At 46.2% G+C, this 20,057-nt stretch overlaps 1 protein-coding gene across 3 annotated transcripts in view; it reads left to right on the forward strand.

The window, feature by feature from the left end:
• XPOT (exportin for tRNA) overlaps positions 1-19,419 on the forward strand; it is a 288,220-nt gene extending 268,801 nt beyond the window's left edge. For all 3 annotated transcript variants that reach the window (XM_063927565.1, XM_063927566.1, XM_063927567.1), the window contains 6 exons: positions 14,520-14,636; positions 14,729-14,844; positions 16,284-16,331; positions 17,616-17,687; positions 18,488-18,544; positions 18,659-19,419. In XM_063927565.1, coding sequence (XP_063783635.1) covers positions 14,520-14,636; positions 14,729-14,844; positions 16,284-16,331; positions 17,616-17,687; positions 18,488-18,544; positions 18,659-18,685 — 437 coding nt within the window. In that variant the 3' untranslated portion in view covers positions 18,686-19,419. The remainder of the gene's footprint in view (positions 1-14,519; positions 14,637-14,728; positions 14,845-16,283; positions 16,332-17,615; positions 17,688-18,487; positions 18,545-18,658) is intronic.
• Positions 19,420-20,057: the final 638 nt, after the last annotated feature.

Raw genomic sequence — 20,057 nt, forward strand, 5'->3', positions numbered from 1 at the left:
CCTGTCTTCTACAAGAGCTCCCCTGGTCTCTTGTTCTGGAGCAATAAGGAGGAACCTTGTGGTTAAGCAGAGATGCCATGAGATTGACATCTGGGTGACCCCTCCACACTACAGATCTTGAAAAGCATCCTAGAGATGGGACCACTCACCATGGTGAAAATCCTGATGGTTGAGGTAATCTGCCTCCCAATATTCGACCCAGGAGAGGAACACACTTGTATCGCCAGGATGTGGTTTTCTGCCTACTGTAGGATTCATGTAGTCTCCGACAGGGCCAATTGGCTCTTTGTGCCCCCTCCTGGTTATTGATATAAGCCACAGCTGTGGCACTGTCCAACAGAACCTTTTCTAGCATCCATAAGGGATATTGGTGTATCTAGTACAATGGGTATAGACAGGGTCCAAAGGAGCCAGTGCACTTTACATTTTCTTTACTGGGTGTGCTGGCTCCTCCCCTCTATGCCCCTTCCCACAGGCAGTTTAGAAAAATTTCCCTTAGGAGAGGATGCACATCTCTGAGCTCCAGAGTTTTCTTCAATTTCTTTTTATTTCTTGTTATTTTTGGTATGCTGTTTGGGCAACAGCATACCTTCACCATGGGAGTTAGGGTCGGGACGGTCACCGGCCTTGCGAGGTGCAGAGCCGCTACCCTGCTGCAGGACCACAGTCCTGATGGGTGGTTGTTCAGCGGGGCACTGCGCCTTGGCTGTCACAACCACAGCACGCCGCACACCCCTAACACTGCCTGAAGGTGAAGTCTGTAGTCAGTACAAACCGGCGGCCCCGGTTCAAAGTACGGCTGAATGCGGGCGCGGTGTAGGGGACCCTCCCGGGGGGGTGCCGTTAGGGTCCCCCATGTAGACTGGCTAACAATCACTTGAACTAGCACTTGTTACGTTTTTGAGCAAACGGGAGACATTGCCAGTATAAATAATCACTATAGCTCTGGCGCCATTGGAGGGGGCGGAGCTACCTCAGAGCGGGAACAGCGGCATTTTGGCACCTTCCTCTGCTTAATGCAGCCACAGACAGCACACACAGCACTTCCTGCCTTACAAGTCACGCTGGAAGACTGGTACAGGGTGTAGAAAAGGGGGAGAGCCGCTATTGAACACTATCTGGGTCCTCTACAGGACAGACATATTAGTGTTTACTGTGATATAGTTAGCTGTCAGCCTTACTGGGGTTGTACAGCTAGGGGTGTGCTGGTGTCATTCTGTCTGTGAGTCTCCTCTCACATACAGTAAGGACAGGCTTGATATATTACTGTCTGTGTGTGTTATTGTGCTTACTGTGAAACATGGGTAAACACAAGCTGTGCAGTGTATGTCACACTAGATTTTCTCCAGTATCATCTGATTCTGTTTTTTGTGAACAATGCAGCCAATCTTCACAAATCAGTGAAGGGGCTGGAGGAGAGGATCCAGATCCCACATGGCTAGGGTCTCTGAAAAATATGATGTCTGATAGGTCATCCTAGCTCACTGCTATGTTCAAAAAAAACTCAGCTACTACAACAGGCTGTTGCAGATTTAGCTGCTAGGTCAGATGTTACACAGCCCCCATCCCATGCAGAACCACAAAAGCGTGGTTTGCCTGCTCTACTATCTGACACAGAGGAGGATGGGGAGGACTTGGACACCGTTAGTGGGGATACCGATTCTGCTCAGGGTATCGAACACCTAATTCTGTCTATATGGGACGTGTTAAAGCTCTCTAGAGGACGCTGTGTCACAGCAGCCGTTTATCTTTACACAAAACAAGCCTAATGTAACTTTCCCTGATTCTACAGCATTAGATGACCTATTCAAATTAGCCTGGAAAAATACAGACAAAAAATGTCAAAGTTTTTGCGCACTTTCCCATTTGCTTTTGAAGGTAGGAAATTTTGGGAGGAACCCCCGGGGGTTGATGTATCCATCTCTCGACTGTCCAAAAAGGCAGTGATGCCTGCCCCGGGCTCCTTTACTATAAAGGATCCTGGGGATAGGAAAATAGAAGCTACACTCAAATCTATTTACATGGCAGCAGGTGTCTCGCAACAGCTGGTCATTGCGGGTTGCTGGATGACCCATGCCATTCATTCATGGGCCATTCAAATTCAGAAGGGCTTCTCTGGGACTATGACCCTGGTCGCTATGGTGACCCTCCTAAAGCACATTCAAGACACTACACGCTTCCTCTGTGATTCCCTCAAGGAAATGGTGAACATTAATGCTAAGACCTCTGCCATGGCAGTGTCGGTGCGCCGGGGCCTTGTGGTTGCGTCAGTGGACAGCGGATGCAGAATCCAAACGCAGTGTGGAATCCCTCCCCTTTTCAGGGGAATGGCTCTTTGGGGTTGAATTGGATATGTGGATTTCCAAAGTTACGACTGGGAAATCCACGTTTCTCCTCTCTGAGGCCCCGCCGATGAGACGCTTCTACCCGGGGCCGTCTGTACAGTCCTTTCTGTCTCACAGATTCGATCTAAGGCCAGAGGTGCCTCAAATGCGACTAGGGGCACCAGAGGGAAGTCAAGAAAGCCTGCAAGCACAAGCTCTCAGGAACAGACCCCCAGTTCTGCTTCCACTAAGGCAGGCATGTCCAAACTGCGGCCCTCAAGCTGTTGAGAAACTACACATCCCAACATGCCCTGACACAGCTTTAGCATTCTCTGACAGCAAAACTGTCAGGGCATGCTGGGATATGTAGTTTTACAACAGCTGGAGGGACGCAGTTTGGACATGCCTGCACTAAGGCTTCAGCATGACGGTACCCACGCACCCCGAGGGGATCTCGAGATGGGAGCTCGACTGCGTCACTTCAGCCGCGTCTGGGAGGCTTCCTGCCAGAATACCTGGCTCAGGGATCTCGTTTTTCACGGCTACAAGCTGGAGTTTGACAGTGCTCCTCCCCAACGATTTTTCAAATCAAGCTTACCAGTTTTGGAAGATATGCAGGTTATGTTGCAACAGGCCTTCCTAAAGTTGGTCAAGTCCCATGTCACTGTTCCAGTACCAATACCACAACGAGGCTGGGGTTATTACTCCAACCTGTTTGTGGTTCTGAAACCGGACGGTTCGGTAAGACCCATTTTGTATCTAAAGTCCTTGAATCCTTACCTGAAGGTGTTCAAGTTCAAAATGGAATCCTTGCAAGCAGTGATTGCGGGCCTGGAAGAACAGGAATTCATGGTTTCCTTGAATATCAAGGAGGCCTAACTCCTCAGGCGTACCTGTGGATTGCCCTGCGGAACGATCACTACAATTCAAGGCACTGCCCTTCGGCCTGTCCACAGCTCCGAGGGTGTTCACAAAGTGATGGCAGAGATGATGTTCCAGCTCCGAGTCCAGGGAGTCAATATTGTCCCTTACCTAGACGATCTTCTGTTCAAAGCAAGATCCGGGAAGCTTTTGTTGCTCTATATCGACCGCACTATCCAACGTCTGTCACTCCATGGGTGGATCCTCAACTCACAGAAGTCCCACCTGGAGCCGACTCAGCGGCTCCTGTTCATGGGGGATGTTGCTGGATACTGTGGCCCGGAAGGTGTTCCTACCTGAGGACAAGGTGAGAACACTTCAGGAGGTGGTCCGCATGGTGCTCCGACCTCCTCGAGTGTTCATCCATCTTTGCATAAGATTGTTGGGAAAGATGGTCGCCTCATACGAGGCGATCCAATATGGGTGGTTCCATGCCAGGACTTTTCGTCTGGATTTCCCGAGCAAATGGTCCAGATCACATCTTCAGATGCACCAGGTGGTCCGGCTGTCGCCTCAAGCCAGGATTTCCCTCCTGTGGTGGCTGCAATCCTCCAATCTCCTGGAAGGCCGGAGTTTCGGGATTCAGGATTGGATCCACCTCACAACTGATGCGAATCTGAGAGGATGGGGAGCTGTCAACCAAGGGGTGCAGTTCCAGGGCAAGTGGTCAACCCACAAAGCCCTCCTTCTGATCAACATTCTGGAACTTCGGGCGATCTACAATGCTCTGCTTCAGGCCTCTCTGCTCAAGGATCACGCGATCCAAGTACAGTCGCACAGTCGCCACAGCAGTGGCGTACATCAATTGGCAAGGAGGAACAAAAAGCAGAGCCTGCATATGAGAGGTGTAAAAAATACTCCTCTGTGCGGAAAGAAATGCAAGAACAATGTCTGTAATCTTCTTTCTGGGTGTGGACAACTGGGAAGCGGATTTCCTGAGTCGTCACGATCTCCACCCGGGGGATTGGGGTCTCCACCAGCAGGTGTTCCAACAGACTGTCCACCGGTGGGGCTGCCCACAGATAGACATGATGGCTTCTCGTCTCAAAAAGAACTTAATTGGTATTGCTCACGAACCAGGGACCCTCAGGCGAGGGCAGTAGATGCACTGACGTCGCCTTGGCCTTACCCGCTGGTCTACCTGTTTTACTCAGATTCCGTTGCTCCCAAGGGTGCTCAAGCGTATCAGACATCAGGGAGTCCAGGCATTTCTGATGGCCCCGGATTGGCCTCTGAGGGCATGGTACGCGGATCTTCTGGACATGTCCGTCGAAGACCCTTGGCCTCAACCTCTCAAGAGATCTCCTTCAACAAGGACCGTTCGTCTACCCGGACTTACGGCCACTTCATTTGACAGCATGGAGGTTGAGCGGAACATCCTAGCTCACAAGGGCCGTTCCAAAAAGGTTATTGCTACCATGGTTCAGGCCAGGAAACCTGTGACGTCAAAAGACTATCATATCTGGAGAAAATATGTTTCTTGGTGCGAGGAACGCACGTATCCGCCTGCGGAGTCCCACTTGGGATGTTTCTTACATTTCCTGCAGGCTGGTGTGGATAAGGGCTTACGCCTGGGTTCCATTAAGGTCCAGATTTCAGCGCTCTCCATTTTCTTCCAGAAAAAATTGGCAGTGTTGCCAGAAGTTCAGCCCTTCTTGCAAGGGGTACTCCACGTACAACCTCCTTTTGTGCTGCCTACGGCACCCTGGGATTTGAATGTAGTGTTGGAATTTCTACAGTCCTCCTGGTTTGAACCTCTGATGACTGTAGAAGACAAGTACCTCACGTGGAAGACGATGATGTTACTGTCCCTGGCTTCTGCTCGACGTGTCTCAGAATTGTGGGCCTTATCGTGTAAAAGTCTGTACTTGGTCTTTTACGAGGACAGAGCAGAGCTCCGGACTAGACAGCAGTACCTGCCGAAGGTTGTCTTCGCGTTTCACCTGAATCAACCTATTGTGGTTCCGTCCAGTTCTGATAAATCTGCTCCTCCGGAGGCATTGGATGCTGTGCGTGCCTTGAAAATCTATGTCAAGCGCACAGCTCGGGATCAGAAAGACGGATGTCTTGTTCGTGCTCTATGATGCACAGAAAAAAGATTGTCCTGCTTTGAAGCAGTCCATTGCTTGTTGGATAAGCTTACTATCCAACAGGCCTATGTGTCTGCAGCCTTACCTGTTCCTATGTCTCTGAAGGCCCACGCTACATGATCAGTGGGCTCTTCCTGGGCGGCTGCCCGTGGAGTCTCGGCCTTGCAACTATGCCGAGCTGCTACCTGGTCGGGGAAGAACACCTTTGTACAGTTCTACAAATTTGATACCCAGTTTGGGCAGGTGGTGCTGCAGCAGTCTCCACACATTTCCCACCCATTCTGGAAGCTTTGGGACGTCCCCATCGTACTAGATTCCCCAATATCCCTTATGGATGCTAGAGAAAATACGATTTTAATTACCTACCAGTAAATCCTTTTCTCGTAGTCCATAAGGGATATTCGGCGTGGACTTTTCTGCAGGTTCTCTTTTATATGGTTACCTGTTGCTGCTGCTGTTACCAGCCGTTGCTGGTCGTTGTATGTTAGTAGTGTGCTGGTGTATAAATCTCACCACTCATTGTTATGTTCCTTCTCTCATATATGTCCTTTCTCCTTCGGGCACTGTTTTACCTATAACTGCCTGTGGGAGGGGGCATAGAGCGGAGGAGCCAGCACACCCAGTGAAGAAATTTAAAGTGCACCGGCTCCTTTGGACCCCGTCTATACCCATCGTACTAGATTCCCCAATATCCCTTATGGACCACGAGAACAGGATTTACCGTTGGGTAATTAAAATCCTATTTTTACTGGACACAAATGCTGCTGACAAAGCACTGAAGATTGCAGAGTTTCAGGACATTGACGGCCAGTGATTCCTCCTGACAGGACCAAACACCTTGAAATAGATACCAGAGAACCACAGTCCCTAGAGACTGATGTATGTCATGACAAATACAGTGAATGAGTATAGAGTGCGTAAATGTTTGTGATCCAGCCACCAGAGATAGGGACAGCAAGGCTTGAGGAGAAGGACGAATGACCATAGACAGGTGGAGGTGAGAACTGCACCACTTGGAGAGCAGATTCAATTGATGAGCCCAGAAATGTAACCTGCCAAATGTGATGGCCTCAAAGGAGGAAATGCATTTATCCAACAGATGCATGCTGTAGTGGATTTATACTGCACTTTTTCTCAGAATCAGCTGGATGACTAGGATCTTGTCCAGCAGAATAAACACTCTCTCTGTAAAAACATGTCGAACAGCATGCCCAGGTAAAGCAATCTCCGAGACTGCAACTCACAATCCAAATGAAATAAGTCTGATGAATCAGCAGGATGGGGCTTTTAACAGGCAGTCATCATGGTAAGGGAGGATAGTCCCTCCCAATTGCCGATGATGAGCCACCATAGGTCGGAAGAGACCAATGGGAAGGGCTCTGAATAGGTACAGTAGTTGTCATCCCTTATTGGAAACTGATAAAGATTGGTGAGGCTTCTAGATAGTAATGTGGAGCTAGACATGTGGGTCCATTTGAATTTCTGGAACCGTAGGTAAATGTTCAGAGATCTGAGATTCAGGATGGGGCACACTGAGCTGTCCAGTTTTGGTACCAGAAACAGGTAAGAAAAAACTTCTAATTCTGGCCCATCAGGATTGGGACTACTACTCTTGATGAAAGCAGATTCCTCACAGCCCCTTTCAAAGCCAAACGTTTCGGACGAGAGACCTGTGGAAAAGAACTGCTTACCCCATGACCCACGAGAATGTTTCTTACCAGAGGGTTGACGGAAGGGTCAACTGGTACCCTAGGTTTTGAAACAGAAGAAGATAAAAAAATAAAGAAAAACTTACACCCGTCCTGCGATGCACCCACGCTGTGGACAGCAATTACTGATGAGAAGAGGAAGAGGTTACAGGTTGCTTGAAAAAAAAGTATTTGAAAAGTTAGTCTTAGTTGTGTAAGAACCCCTGGAGGGCGTCTGCAGAATTCTCTTCCTGAAGAGATCCAGGTCTGGCTCCTTCCCTCTGAGCTTCTGCAGCACATTACTTAAATTGCCCCCAATCTGACTATGCATGAGGAAATTTAGTTTTAAGCTTTGCACAAGCAAAACCTTTGGTACAGGGCCACTCTTTTCAGGTAGGGAGCCCACAGCATTGCCTTTACCAGATGTATCAAGCCTTGGAGAGTGATAAATTGCATGGTGATAAAGTACCAGCCAATCAGCTCCTGACTGTCATTTTTCAAACACAGCCTGTAACAATGCAGTTAGAAGCTGATTGGCTGGTACTTGATCACTGTGCAAATTATCACTTAAGTGTACCAGCGGCAGTTCTAATACATGTATCAAAACTGTGAGCATAGTGATAGACAGACAGTAAAACTAACAGCCTCGCTGAATTAACCAGGTTTCTTACTGGCAAGCTACATGTTGCATACAAACAGCTTGCAGCGTAGCTAGCCAGTAAAACACATGCATATTGTATACAAAGCATCCCTATATAGAAATCAAACTATTCCATCAGTGAATAAGTAGCCAGAATCTGGTTCCCTGTGAAAAGTTTCTGCTACAGAGGGGGGCTGAGGAGTGTGCCTCGTATGGTGCTTCTTCTGCAGGCGGGCAGTCTGCATGCATTTTCTGGGCTAATAGGCTGGCTGCCCTTCCAATGGTTGTGCTTTTCCTCCAATGGCAGTCTATCATCGAATAGCTGTCCCTAACCCCGACCACAGCTCCAAACCGGTTTGCAGTGGCCTTTTCTTTGCAGCCAAAACGGGATGTGGGAACCACAGCTTGTACAATGTCGATCCGTTCCCCAATAGTCTAGAAGACGGATCCTACTTATGTCACTGCCCCGCCTTCAGTTGACACTGCACTCAGAGAACCTGGACACAAACTTGTGACAGGTCCCTCCGGTGTCTACCTTGTAGCGGGCAGTCTCCGAAGCACAGAGTCTGCCCTGCTAACAATAGAAAGATAAAATGTAAAAAAAATTTATGGGCTGCAGCCCATGAAAAAACGTTCAGCTCAATTGGACACTTAAACAACACTGAGGTCAAGTGGCGTATAGAGGTCATGGAGCCATGTTCAGATCATTTAGGATTTAAAAGAGGATTTTGGTACTTTCCGATAAATCCATTTCTCTGAATCCTCTAGGGGACACTGGAGTCCTATACAGTAGGGGTGTGAAGCCTTGAACCAGAGGTGTGGCACAATCTAAAATTAGCATTGTCTGCACAGCTGGCTCCTCCCCCTTCACATCCCTCCTCCCTCAGTTTGAAAAATTTGACTGAGAGAATAGGACATGATACTATAGCACATGGCGAGGAACCGAACCGTACAACATATCAAACAGCGGCCAAGAACTCTTAACCGAATAACTAACGCTGTTTGTACGAACTGTTTAAAACAAGAACTTTGAACATAGCAGGTTGATAGCACCGAGGCTGGCGTCCAGTGTCCCCTAGAGGATTCAGAGAAATTGATTTATCGGTAAGTACCAAAATCCTCTTTTCTCTTTCATCCACTAGGGGACACTGGAGTCCTATACAGTAGGGGACGTCCCAAAGTTTTCCCCCAGGGAGGGAGTGCTGTCGGTGGCCTGCAAAACTAAACGTCCGAACTTAGATTCTCCGGACGCAAAAGTATCAAACTTGTAAAATCTTGCGAACGTGTGGGCTAAAGACCACGTCGCCGCTCTGCAAAGTTGAGTAGTGGAAGCACCCCTGGCAGCTGCCCACGAGGCACACACTGATCGGGTAGTATGAGCACCCGTCTGAACCCGAACCTGTTTGCCACAGGAAACATAAGATTGCCGAATGGCAAGTCTAATCCATCTAGACAAAGACTGCTTAAATGCTGGCCAACCCTTCTTTGGCCCATCATAAAGAACAAACAAATGGTCTGACTTTCTGAAGGACGACGTAACCTGTACGTATACGCGTAAAGCTCGGACAACATCCAATGACACGTCCTCATCTGTGAGTCCCTGGAAAGATGGGACCACTATTGGCTGGTTTCCGTGAAACCCCGAAACCACCTTCGGAAGGAAGTCTGCTCTTGTACGGAGTTCCGCCCTATCCTCATGGAACACTAAGAAGGGACTCTTACAGGATAGGGCTCCCAACTCAGAAACCCGCCTAGCCGAAGCCAAGGCAAGTAATAACGTGACCTTCCAAGAGAGAGATTTCAGGTCTGTTCTTGTCAACGGCTCAAAAGTCGGTGACTTCAAATATTCTAACACCAAATTTAAGTCCCATGGTGCCGTGGGAGGACGAAAAGGGGGTTGAATCCTCAGAACCCCTTGTAAAAAGGTTTGAATCTCTGGCAAGGATGCTAACCGCTGGTGAAAAAGGATGGAGAGAGCCGAAATCTGAACCTTCAGAGAGCCCAGTCTGAGCCCTCCATCTAGACCGGCCTGAAGGAAAAGGAGAAGTCGAGATAAGTGAAAGTTCGTTGAATTCCATCCCCGTTCCTGACACCAAGCCATGTATCGTCTCCAAATCCTGTAGTAGTGCCTGGCTGTGACTGGTTTCCTAGCGGCAATCATTGTAGGAATGGGCGTTCGTGGAATCCCTCTGTTTCTTAAGATCCGGGTTTCAATAGCCACGCCGTCAAACGCAGCCTGTTCAGGTCGGGGTGTAGGAACGGTCCCTGAGATAGCAGGTCCACTCTCTGAGGTAACCTCCAAGGATCTTCCGCAAGTAACCCTCGCAGGTCTGAGTACCAACTCCTGCGGGGCCAATCTGGTGCGATTAGAATTGCCCACACTCGTTCCCGCTTCACCCGTTTCAGAACCCTGGGTATGAGTGGGAATGGTGGAAATATGTAAACCCTCCTATAACACCAAGGAAGTGTTAATGCGTCCACTCCTTCTGCTGCTGGATCTCGAGTCCTTGACACATATATCATATCATAGCAGCTGATGGTTTTGTCGAGACACCATTAGGTCCACCTGAGGCAGACCCCATCTTCTCACAACCATGTTGAAAATCCGTGGATGTAGGCACCACTCTCCCGGATGCATGTCCTGGCGACTGAGGTAATCTGCTTCCCAGTTCTCCACACCTGGAATGAATACTGCCGAGAGAATGATGTCTCGTCTTTCTGCCCACAACAAGATCTTTGTGGTTTCCTTTAACGCCATCCTGCTCTTTGTTCCTCCTTGACGGTTTATGTAAGCCGTCGTCGTGACATTGTCTGACTGAATCCTGATGTGTTGATTCATGACTAGGTCTTCTGCTAAGAGAAGTGCATTGTAAACTACTCTTAGTTCGAGGATATTTATGGGTAGTTTGTTCTCCTGTAGCGTCCACCGTCCTTGAAACTGATGGTCCTCTAGGACGGCTCCCCAACCTCTGAGACTGGCGTCCGTCGTCGGGATCCTCCAATCCCAAATGCCGCATTTCTTGCCGGCTGCAAGGTTCTTGTGTAACGACCACCATATCAAGGAGACCCGTACTTGTGGTTGAAGTCGGATCCTCCGATGGAGAAGCCAGTGCGAGCCTGCTCCCTGAGCAATGAGGTTTATTTGGAATGGTCGGGAATGAAGTCTGCCGTACTGGAGAGCTTCGAACGACGCCACCATCTTCCCGAGATGTTGCACACAGAGGTGCAGAGAAACGGTTTGCGTCCTCAGTACCTGAGCCACTAATCTCTGTAGGTCCTGTACCCTGTTCTCTGGTAGGAACATACATAATAGGACCGTGTCCAAGATGAGACCAAGGAATTGAATCCATTGAGTCGGTATGAGGTTGGACTTCTGGAAATTGACAATCCATCCATGTTGAATCAGAAATTGATGGGATGTCTGAACATCCTTGAGTAGTCGATTCTGAGATGGTGCCTTGATCAGTAAATCGTCCAGATAAGGTATAATCGTGACCCCCAACAGTCTCAGTCCTGCAACCATGATCGCCATGATCTTCGTGAAGATTCTTAGGGCTGATGATAGACCGAACGGCAAGGCCCGGAATTGGTAGTGATCCGCCACCAGTGCGAACCTTAAGTAAGCCTGGTGAGGAGTCCAGATTGGAATATGCAGATATGCATCCTTTATGTCCATGGATACCATGAACTCGCCCCGTTCTAAGCCTGCAATGACTGATTGGATTGATTCCATCTTGAATTTGTAGACCCTTAAAAACTGGTTGAAAACTTTTAAATTGAGTATTGGTCTGACCGTCCCGTCTGGCTTTGGCACGACAAAAAGATTGAAATAGAACCCCGTTCCTCTCTGAGAAGCGGGAACCGGAATAATGACCTCTGCTTGTAGCAATTTGAGAATTGTTGCCCATAGTGCCCTTGCTTTTTGAGGGCACTGAGGCAATCCTGTTGTAAAAAACTGACTGTGAGGCCTCTGTTGAAATTCCAGTTTGTTTCCCTGAAGTTGTTCACCCAAAGCTCTGGTGAGGTTTTGGCCCAGATGTCCAGAAAACCTTCCAGTCGGCCGCCCACCAAGGGGGGACCCCAGGTGAGCTGGGAGGCCGTCATGCCACGGTCTTGTCAGCAGGTTTATCCTGCTTTCTGGTTGCTGATTGTGAGCGGCCTCTACCTCTGCCGCCACGTGCTTGTGTACCGAAACCCCTTCCTCGGGCTCGAAAGGACTGAGATCTAAATGAAGTAAATGCTGGTCCCGAATAACCTCTCCTAGTTTGTGGAGCGGTTCTCGTGTAAGGAGTAGGCAGAAACGTGGACTTCCCCGCTGTAGCCTACGAAATCCACTTGTCCAACTCTGGTCCGAACAGCATTTCACCCCCAAAGGGGATGGATTCTACTGCCTTCTTGGTGTCCGAGTCTCCTTGCCATTCTCTGAGCCATAAAATCCTTCTAGCCGATATGGCCGATGCAGATATGCGCGATGCTATTCTGCTAATATCCTTAGAAGCCTGACACAAGTATGAAGCAGATTCTCGAATGTGTTCCGCCAGTTGGGTAATCTCTTCTAAGCTATTTTCCTCCTCAATAGCTTGTACAATACGTTCAGACCATGCACCCATGGCCTTGTTAACCCAAGCACAGACGAGACCTGCACCAGCTGCTACGAAAATTGACTTTAACGCTGTGTCAACCTTACGGTCTGACGCATCCTTTAAAGTAGTTACGTTAGGAATTGGTAAGATTGTCTTCTTTGACAACCTTCCTAGGGAAGCATCCACTACCGGCGGATTCTCCCACTTGTCCATTACACCCTTAGGTAGGGGATAAGTTATCTGAAACCGTTTCGGAAATAGCCTCCTCCATCTGAGACTGGAGGGATTTAGGAATGGGAAACACTGCTGAACGCGGCTTTTGGGATTCGAACAAATCGAAATCTTCCGGCTCCCGTATTTCCTCTACCTGAAAGTTTAGGATCTCCTTTACCGCGTCAATTAAGGAGTCCAGACCAGAGATTGCCGTGTCCTCCTCTGGAAAATCGGCGTCTAGGTTAGGTTCAATTAACTCACCTTCCTCCGTATCAAGAAGAAAACCCTCTTCCTCCTCCTGATTCCGGTATAATAGGAAGCGTTAGTTTAACGGCCTTGCGCACACTCGTTTCTGCGTGTGTGGGCGGCGTTAACTTGATGAGAAATTCCTCCATCGTCTTTGAGAATCCCGCAGCCCATTCCGATTGCTGCTTGCGCGATTCTGCCATCTCCTTGGAGATTCTATTAGCAAGGTTGTCTTCCTATGCCTTAGCCAGAGCACTGCTCCCAGGTGGAGCGTCCTTGTCTAAGCAGGAGTCGTACACCCCGGAGCTGCCAACCCGCGTGCTCTTCTTGTTACATTTCGTACAAACATAACAGGTCTTTGAGGTCTTGTTTGCCTTAGACATGTTTTTAAAACCCCTTACCGGGGTACTACGCAGCGCGTTCACCCTTTTAAACTAGGAAGAGAAAGACTGGGAGATGACGGAAGCGAAGGTATTGGATCCGGCTGGAATTTTTTTTATCAGTCCTCTCTTATAGAGAAGGAGCAGGTCAATATATTTTTACATTAAAAAAAATAAAAAATAAAAACACCAGCCGACTCGCAACCCCCACACCCCAACTGTAGAGCAGCTACGATGCTAGAGTTGGTATCCGCTTTCTTCCGTGTATTTTCTTCAGGATCTTTGAAATAGAAGTCCCTTGAAAATATAAATTGTAAAGCATGATTACTTTTCAGGAGATCCTCATGTATATTTATTTTCACCAGCAGAGGGAGCTGTTTAGCAGAATGTCTCTACTCTTAGTAATATATGCACTATCCAAACAGTGCAGCAGGGGGAGCTGTTGTGTAATAAAACAAAATTCCCTTCTTTACTGGGGGGGGGAGGAGGTCCCTTCTTTACAGACTGGCGCCATGAATTTTACCGCCATCCTGCAACTAAACATGGCCCCCACTAAATGTTAGGACATCTTTGTAACAGTTATATTATTCTCTTAACGCCACGCGCTTGTGTAGCCGCGCGGCGTAAGTCTATGTGAGGCTCCCACTCCCTCCCGCTGGCGCGCGCCCCTTCCCCTGGCTGACGCGCACCGAACCCGCTGGCCAGTGCGCGCCGGGGCTGTTTCCCGAAGCGGCGCCTGTGCACCGCTTCGTCTCCGTGTAGCGCGCCGCTCAGCCGTCTCTCCCTGCTCACAGGTAAGAGACGCTGAGTCCCGCGTCGCACTTGGCTCCCGCGTGTCGGCCGCTGAAAACACTTTGTACGAGGTAGAGAGAGAGTGAGAGCCATCATAAGGGAAGAGCTTTCTAGAGAGGAGAGAGAGAAAAAAAAAAAGATTAATATATACATAAAAGACCCTATGCTACCTCTATGTTAACCAGTACTCACTATTTAGAGGACTCTGGAGGATCTCCTGTGGAGAGATGCAGGTCCCTTCAATAGGGATCTTTGTCTCTCCGATATTAGGTAGCCTTGTCCCCCTTTTGTTAGGTTGACGCAGCCCTTTACAGATTGTTAGTCAGGAGCTCAGTGCTCCACGTGCTGCACCTCCAGCACAATTTTTCAAACTGAGGGAGGAGGGATGTGAAGGGGGAGGAGCCAGCTGTGCAGACAATGCTAATTTTAGATGTGCCACACCTCCGGTTCAAGGCTTCACACCCCTACTGTATAGGACTCCAGTGTCCCCTAGTGGATGAAAGCGAAAGACTCTTCTCAAGTGGATGAAGGAGTCCTGGAATATTTTTGCCAAGTGAATTCTATGATTTTTATAGCTGTAGAAATAAAAGCATAAAATGATTCAAGTCAATGAAGTAAAGACTGTCCTGTATTTGTTTTTAGGTGCTGAGAATGTGGAGCGTGTGTTGTTCACAGTTATTCAAGGCGCTGTAGAGTACCCTGATCCAATTGCTCAAAAAACCTGTTTCATCATCCTCTCAAAACTAGTAGACCTGTGGGGTAAGAGCCTTGTCTTCATTTCAATCAATCAATTTTTTTATTTTTTTTGTGCTTTTGTCGTGTTTGGTTGTAATAAACTGTCTCTTCTGCAGCTGGAAAAGATGGACTAGTTGGTTTTGCAGATTTTGTCTACAAACATATTGTCCCAGCATGCTTTATAGCACCTCTTAAACCAACATTTGACCTTGCAGATGCTCAAACAATATTGGTGAGTTCATTGTGTACACATATGACTACGATTATTCTATTGTTCATTCCAAGTACTTTAGTGCTCACTGACCCTATTTTTAAAATTGTCATTTTTTATTTTCTTTGCACTTAATCTAAACATTTAAGAGATTTATTGTACAATTTTGTTATTGCACCGCTTTACCTAGCATTAACTCTTAGAAGGCTAAACTGTTCATGAAGCTATCCATTGGGGGGTGGGGTAGGTGTAATGCTCATGAATAAGACTATCACTTGGACATTGGTGTATACAGTATATTGGCTTTCTTTCCATTTTCAGAGTTACCTTCTGTTCACTGTTTTTGCTTTCCCTCTACATATATGGCTGCAGACTATAAACCTCCTCTGTAATTGTTTTTGCCATAATGGAATCTAGGAAGCGCCTTTCCACACGCATTAGAAATAAAGGGTAGATTTACTAGGCCATGGAGAGAGAGACTACCAACCAATCAGCCCCTAACGCAGCCTGTAACATGGTAGTTAGGAGTGGATTGACATTATCTCCATACCATATTTGTATCAATGCAGATTGTTTCCAAATAGAAAATATTTCACTACTTCACTTCAACTTAATAGCACAAAGTCCATAGAAAAAATATGTATAGTTCAGGTGAGGTAATTCCCCGTTATTAATAACAAAACCGAGGTGTGGAACTGCTAAACTCTATACCGATTATGGTGGGAAGGAGTATTTTATATTTTTTTAATAAATACACTGTGTTTGATTTTATCTACGGCTGGACTATACAGGTGGTCTTCAGTTTGCTGGCTGTTGGGGTCCCGGCGCACAGTATACCGGTGCCGGAATCCCGGCAGCCGGCATACTAACACAGATTCTCCCTCTTCTTGGGGGTCCACGACCCCCCTGGAGGGAGAAAGGGGCTCATTTGCGCTCGCCATGCTGTCGGGATTCCGGCGCCAGTATGCTGTACGCTGGGACCCTGACAGCCGGCATACCATACTACACCCGGACTATACATTTTTTCTATGGACTTTGTGCTATTAACTTGAAGTGAAGTAGTGAAAGATATTTTTTTTTCCATTTGGAAACAATCTGAATGGATACAAATGTGGTATGGAGATACCTTTTGAGATGATGTAAAACGGAAAAAGGACAGCACTGTGTAGACCTTGAGATTTTGGGTTTTTCATAGTATTTTATGGTGCAGGTAGGCTGATCTGCTATTCTTAGAGGGTGCAACTGCAGTTCATTCTGAGCGCTTAAGAGAAGGATTCCGCTCTGTGTTTTTCGAGTTAGGAGCGGATTAGCTGGTACTTTGTCTCTCTCCACTTTATCACTCTCCAAGGCTTAGTACAACTCCCCCAAAGTCTCCCTTAGTGGATATAACACAATATTTGAATGTTTTGTATTTTTATACTCTCTACGTTTAGTTAATTAAGCACTTCTTATGCCCACAGGCTTTGTCAGAATGTGCTGTGACTTTGAAAACTATATATCTAAAAAGGGTAAGATATCATGACACCCCATTATACTGGTAAATTTGTGGCATTCTTCAAATAACATACCATTTGGGATAAAGGCATTAACTTAAGATGATACAAACAGTTCTGTAATGCAATATACAATTCTCATATGGAAAATCCTAGTATATGTCCGCTATATTTGCTGTGACATCCCAGCACTATTTTTGTTAAAACTGCAAGGCATTCCTTTAAGCTCACAGCAAAGAGACGCTGAACCTAAAAACGCCTCTTATTTAACAGGTTTGTGGTCAGTCCGTAGTGGGGCATATTCAATGCTGAAAGATACTGGGTGTGAAGAAAAAAAAAAGTGCAGGGAGTGAGGGCAGTCTATAAGGAGGGCTCTGCTGGTCCTTGTCAGGAAAGATCTGGCAGTGGCTCGAATTCAGGAGCCTTAAAGCAAAGGTGTCTGACCTTCTCTATTAACACTGTGAAAGGCAGTATGTGAAAGCTGTGCACTGCTAAGTAAACAGTAAGGATCCCATGGGTGAAACTAATCTTAGATGAGTTAGGTTACATTATCTATATACAATATATCGTATAGATATCCTCTATTATACACCCTGGGGGAAAGACCCACAGAGGTCTTCAAACGCCGGTAATTCAGATTCATATTAAGTTTAAAATCTGTGGCGTGCCACCTCTTCCTTTCCTGCATGCTGGTGTGACACTGGGAGGGCAACCTGGCACATTGCTTGTTTTTCAGAGTGCCAAATATGTATATAGATGTGTACTCATACACTATTGCTACAGTCGCACCAAATATCCCTTCTCAGCTCGCCGGGGCCTGTGCCTGTGCCGAGCGTCTTTTTCACACAAATGTTCCTTTTGGACACAATGGAGTAAATGTATTATACTCGCAATATTGTGCAGGTATAACTCTTCCTACTTCACCTCTTTACCAAGGCAAAGCAGGAGTGCCGAGATGTATATGTGCCCCTGTCACTGTTCACACGTCTCTTGCATACATGGGTCAGAAGTGATATCAGCGCTCATACCGCTGCTCCCCCATAATGACATTTTTCATCTACTCCACTGTGAGGAAAAGGGCTTATAAGTGATAGCGCTGGGTATAATTGCTGCGCCTAATTGAATCTGGCCCGAATGGGCAATTACGCCAAATGGCGTATAGAGGCTAGCTGTATGAGGACACCTGTATAAATAATGTGTGTATGGATTGTGGGATGACCTGCTCTTTATCAGGAATTAGAAGTGCTTCTTAATGTTGATCACATGTATTTTTACTTGACTGAATATTTTATGCTTTAGGGACCAGAATGCATTCAGTATCTGCAGCAAGAGTATTTACCATCTTTACAAGTAGCACCGGAAATTATCCAGGTAAATTCTGTTCATCGAACTACTGGAAGATGTGCACGTGTAGTTTTCTAGTTCTTACAAAGAAAATGTTTGCAGATGTCATGTATAAATCCCAGGTCTGTCGGTGTAGCATGAGACTGCAGGAAGGTATGTCCGCTTACACCTCCCAATGGTGCACGTGGCAGTTTGAAAGTATGTTAAATTGGCTTACATTTTTTCCTTGTAAATGTATGGGGGGGAAAAGCATTACAAAAATAAACAGTCCAGGCTGTTTATGCAGTGACTGTGTTGAGACCCGTACACACTATATAAATGTAAACCATATCGCTCATTTTTACCCTCCTGAGCAATACAATATTACCCAGTATGTATGCTGCGGGCGATGAACGATGCACGCGTCTCCCTCCCTCGTCTGTGCATGCAGCTCAATTTGGACTATCGTCGAAAAGCTGCATGTACAGGCCGCCTGCGGCATGACATCACTGTGCGATATCGCATAGTGTGTAGGCACACTGTCGGTGGGCCGTGAGGGAAACTAGGCGATATCGCTGCTGGAGCAAATTGCCTAGTGTGTACAGCCCTCAGGGCATATAGAGGATAAGAACGTTTTACATTTACTAGCAACTTGAGTTTTAATAGTTTGGGAACTGTTCAAACCTTTTTCAATGTCCTTACATTACTGCCACTGATATAGCCTTGCTTAGATTTTGTTTAAATTATTGCCATAAGAAGGTTATAGTGTCCATGGTGGTCACTTAGTTTGTGTTGTCTATATCTCATAGAGAAACTGTTGTGTTAAATCTTTCTTTTTTAATTTGCAGGAGTTTTGTCAAGCTCTTCAGCAGCCTGATGCTAAAGTGTTTAAAAATTACTTAAAGGTATACTATTTTATAGACCTATTAAATTGTTTGCAGAATCAGTCCATTCATTGTAAAAATTTCATTTTCTCTGATTTCTCTTCTCTTTTTTTCTCCCCCCCCCCCCCCCCCTAGGTTTTTTTTCAGCGAGCAAAGCCCTGAGGAATGTACTGGAATTCTTTTGCACACAATGTCCATACTCCGGAGTCAGTTGTTAATTTATGTAGATTGCTTATTTTGTACATGCCTTTTAACTGATGTTCTATACAGAAGTCGCTTCTTGCCATTCAAAAGTGAATTAATTTATGGTCTTAGGAGCTGCAGACCCATCTTACTCATGCTGTTTCATAAGTATTGGAAAATTACTGAGAGAATAAGAGAAAAATTCTCTCATTCAAGCTTGCATTCTGTACCTGGTTCTCCCAATTTCTATATTTCAATTTATTTTAATTTTGGACTTTGCAAACAAGTATAAAAATCAATTGGGAGTATCTCTATGTCCTGTTTTTTTTTGTTTGTTTTTTTAATTGAAGGAGCTTTATTTTCTAAATCTGAATCTCCCGAAGGATATTGTGGACTAATAAAGAAGAAAAACCTGCTGTCTGTTTTCTAGATAGTTATGGCACTTTGTTAGAACTGTATTGATAAGGAAACCCATATTGTGACAATTTGCTGACACAATCCAGTCACATTATTTTGTGGCGATATGAAGTGGACCCAAATTAAATGAAAAGCTTGAATTAATTCAAACAGTATTTATAGAGTGTATTACAGAGATTAAACTGTGTCCATACTGAACATACTGCTTCTTGGAATGTCAGCATTTTATTGGAGCTGGTTCTACAAACTTTTTATAAAAGGAAAATAATAAATTTTATCTAGTAAACTTTTGAAAAGTTTCGGGCATTTTTCTCTTCACCCTTTTGAAAATACCCCTTAGGAACTAGAACAGTACTGTGTTGCTATTATTAACCCCCACTGATGGCTACAGAATATGTCTATATAAAGTGGTATATCCAATTAAGCATGGGCTTTATCTTGCAGGGAAAAACTCTTGAGGTACTCAATAACTTAATATTTTTCTCCATGCGGTAAAATCTCAGGTACAGTGCGGTAATCCATAGATTCCACATAAAATGTAGCAATCTCTGGGTTTCCAAGCAAGTAAAATCCCAAGGCTGCATTTTAAAGTGGACTTTTCCTCGCAGCTCCTGAGTCCCCAGAATGAATAGATTTGTGAGGTCTGACGGTCCGTATACAATAGTAAAAATCACCACTTTGGAAGACAATTTAAGAAGACTGATCAGTTTACAGGCAGTAAAACCTGTACCTCCTGTAGAAAGAGGATTCTCCTCTGTTCCTGGTAAAGAAACATTTGGTGGAAAACGATCTTTGATATGAGGGAACCGAGTAAGTTAGTTCTAATAAATTTTACATGGAAACTCTCAAAGCGGTTTTAGTGGGCACAAGAGACTATCTAGCCGCATTAGATTTGAAAGATGCCTACGTCCATGTGCCAGTCATCTGCAATGGC

Source organism: Pseudophryne corroboree, chromosome 6 (assembly GCF_028390025.1).
Source record: "Pseudophryne corroboree isolate aPseCor3 chromosome 6, aPseCor3.hap2, whole genome shotgun sequence".
NCBI lineage: Eukaryota > Metazoa > Chordata > Amphibia > Anura > Myobatrachidae > Pseudophryne > Pseudophryne corroboree.